The 3,319-nt window shown below is 39.3% G+C and overlaps 1 protein-coding gene across 1 annotated transcript; it reads left to right on the top strand.

The window, feature by feature from the left end:
• Nucleotides 1-531: 531 nt before the first annotated feature.
• LOC135615364 (lecithin-cholesterol acyltransferase-like 1) lies at nucleotides 532-2,418 on the top strand. The gene is made up of 2 exons (XM_065113722.1): nucleotides 532-934; nucleotides 1,395-2,418. Exons 1-2 carry the CDS (start codon nucleotides 621-623, stop codon nucleotides 2,284-2,286), a joined length of 1,206 nt encoding a protein of 401 aa, XP_064969794.1. The 5' UTR covers nucleotides 532-620; the 3' UTR covers nucleotides 2,287-2,418.
• Nucleotides 2,419-3,319: the final 901 nt, after the last annotated feature.

Here is a 3,319-nt window from a genome sequence, read left to right on the forward strand (position 1 = left end):
CTATAACACAATCCCTAGACGATATAGGGGAATCTAATTCATTGGAGCTGTCTGTCCTCAATTACCATGTATCTATAGTCCCTTCTCTATCTAATATCCTAGAGACCGTATACCAGACATGGTATTGTCAAACTCATACAGTTTCTACTCGAGTCTCGCTCTAATTAGAATCTCTCAGAGAACTCTTTCTCTCTCAATCCAAATGACTTTGGCTAAGGATTTGTCTGACTAAGAACACGTAGGATATTCCTTTCATAACATTGAGAGTAGATAATCCTCTATCGACACTCAACGGTCCTCGTAAGGTTGGCTATCACTCCTGATGATAGATTGTGTTAGATCTGGAACTTTCAAACTTATAGGTCCAGTATCAAAGAGTGTAGCACTTATACATGACATATTTAGTATCTCAAGTCTGAGGACCAAGGATAATGATTGCAAAATTAAACAATTAGAATTATATTAGGCAAATCTGATATTTTTCTTTTTTTATATATTCACTGCTAAACGGATTTAGAAGAAAAAAAAAAAGCAAGAAAAAGATGATTCGGCGAGAATAAGAGCAGCGGAGCAACGGAACACTCCTCCCGTGCTTCACCGACACTCACCGTCTCCTCCTCATGGCGGCCGGTCATGAGCTCTACCCCCTCATTTTGGTCCCCGGCCTGAGCGGAAACCAGCTCGAGGCCCGGCTGACGGAGGATTACCTCCCGCCCCTGCCCGCCCTCCAAGCTCCGCAAGCCGCTGGCTGGTTCAGGATCTGGATGGACCGCTCCCTCCTCCTGGATTCCGCCGCCCAGCGATGCTTCGCCCACCAGCTGAGCCTCTTCTACGACCCCGACGCCGACGACTTCCGCAACGTGCCCGGCGTCGAAACCCGCGTCCCCTTCTTCGGCTCCACCGAGGGGTTACGATTCCTCGATCCCAACCGCAAGTAAGCAAAAGCCCCCCCTTCCTTCATCCTTCTTTCTTTCAAGGTTTGGGCCACTGATTGATCTACAGGATCAAGCAGTCCTCTGTTTTATTTCTTTTCTTCTTCATCTTCTTTTTGCACTGTTTCTATTTTACATTTGGGATCTGAAAACATGGTGCTATATTTTTCCTTTGATTTCAAGTAAGAAAATGACCATAATAATCAATAAAATTGACAATTTCTATTAGATTTTTTGCATATGTTACTCTTTCGAACTTTTTGGCCTCCAGCCAAATTATCCTAGCCTGGCACAAGGTTGACCAAATAAACTGCCCTTTCTGACCAAGAAATGAAGCACTGGTTGCAAATCATCCAAATATATTCTGTAATTGCAGATGCATTCTGAATGAGTGGTCTGATCTACTTTAGGATAATAATTTTGCATGATAAGCTAAGTCTTTTAACCATGACAAGTTTCCAGGGATTCTTCTATTTGCATGGATACCCTGGTGAAGTCCTTGGAAGAAATTGGGTACCAAGACAACCTCAACCTTTTCGGAGCACCTTACGATTTCCGATACAGCCTTGCCGGAGGAGGTCATCCATCAAAGGTGGCTACTCAATACCTTCAAGATCTTAGAGAGCTAGTTGAGCAGGCCAGCAAGATGAACGGAGACAAACCTGTGATCATTTTAACACACAGCTATGGTGGATTGCTCACCCTTCATCTCCTTAATCGCAATCCTTCATGGTGGCGCCGAAAGTTCATCAAGCACTTCATAGCACTGTCTGCACCGTGGGGAGGCATTGTCGTGGAAATGTTCATGTTCACCAGTGGAGACACAATAGGGATGCCTTTGGTGGACCCCTTAACAATAAGAGAACAATTCAGGAGAACAGAAAGCAACCTTTGGCTTCTGCCTTTCCCTAAAACATTTGGAAACAGACCGCTCGTCGTTACGAGAGACAGGAACTACTCGGCAACCAACATGGCAGAATTCCTGCAAGCAATTGGGTTCCAAGAGGGCGTAAAACCTTATGTATCTCGTATATTGCCGTTGCTAGAGGAGATGGCGGCGCCGGGAGTTCCAGTGACTTGCATTATAGGGGTTGGGGTGGACACTCCTGAAACATTTCTCTACAATGGTGAAGGAAAGTTTGACGAGCCTCCTGAGGTGGTTTCTGGTGATGGGGATGGGTTGGTGAATCTGGCTAGCTTATTGGCACTTGAATCAGAGTGGTCTGATGCTCCAGAACAAGAGCTCAAAGTCATCAAAATCCCAAATGCTACTCATGCTGGCATTCTCACCCAAGAATTTGCCGTAACAGAAATAATAAGACGAGTGTTGGATGTCAACTCTGTGCCTGCATGAATTGTTTCCTTGTTGAGGGATAACAAATATTTGTGCTTCTACAATTTATTGCCATTGGTTGGTAACATATATCGTTACATTCTGTCAGTTTTTAATGAAAGCTTCCAAGTTTGGAAACTCTTAGAAAAATTATTCTAAGTTTTAAACTTAAATAATACATTCAACTATCTTTATTTCTGTCAATTATATGAACTCTTATGTTTTAATTGGAGCAACTTTTAATTATGCAGGTGATTCACGGTAATGTTCATCATCTAATCATGTCTTGGCATGTCACATAGTGAATTTTTTTTTATAGGATTACATAATCTTTCCACCTGTAAATAAATATCATTTTATTAATATACATAAATTATACATATTTATTATAATTTATTTATTCATAAAATATAAATCAAAAGTAGATATGAGACTTTTTGAGAAATATAGATTCCAATATAAAGTCCATTGGATTTATCTAACAGTAAAGGAAGATATGTTCCTTCATTGGAATATAGTCTAATGCTACTAATAGGTTGTTTTGAAATAAAAAATAAAATATAAAAATTTCAATAACTTTAGGTAGGAAGTCTAAGTCAACTTATAAAATAAACACATATATGAAAGTCAATTATCCCATAAGCATATATTAAGTACATAAATGAGCACTCCTCTAATAGTAGTTGGAGACGCTTTATCCTACGAGATGAATTTATATTTTCCTAATAACGAATGGAAATAAACTCATATCATACTCTCAATAATAAATAGAGTGATGTTCCTCACTTGTTAAATTAGGGATAGATTCCTCTTAATAATTAATAAAGGAATCATTTAGTCGTCACGTCTAACAACCCGCTAATCCCTAAAGGGAATCCCCCTACCTACCCTCGATCGAGAAACAAAATCATCTCATATTATTCATTTCTATATTGAGATGAAATAATACATTGAAACATCTTAATTTATCGATCAAATATTATTAATATCAAATAATATCAATTAACACTGAATTTACTTAAACCCTAGCACAATCAATCAAATTGAACTTGAT

Source organism: Musa acuminata, chromosome BXJ2-6 (assembly GCF_036884655.1).
Source record: "Musa acuminata AAA Group cultivar baxijiao chromosome BXJ2-6, Cavendish_Baxijiao_AAA, whole genome shotgun sequence".
Classification (NCBI taxonomy): Eukaryota; Viridiplantae; Streptophyta; class Magnoliopsida; order Zingiberales; family Musaceae; genus Musa; species Musa acuminata.

What these genes read in the sequence shown, in the direction of transcription:
- LOC135615364 (XM_065113722.1), top strand. Translation starts at nt 621, where the DNA reads ATGGCGGCCGGTCATGAGCTCTACCCCCTCATTTTGGTCCCCGGCCTG. An exon ending in TTCCTCGATCCCAACCGCAA is followed by an intron (nt 935 to 1,394) that starts GTAAGCAAAAGC and finishes ACAAGTTTCCAG; the next exon opens with GGATTCTTCTATTTGCATGG.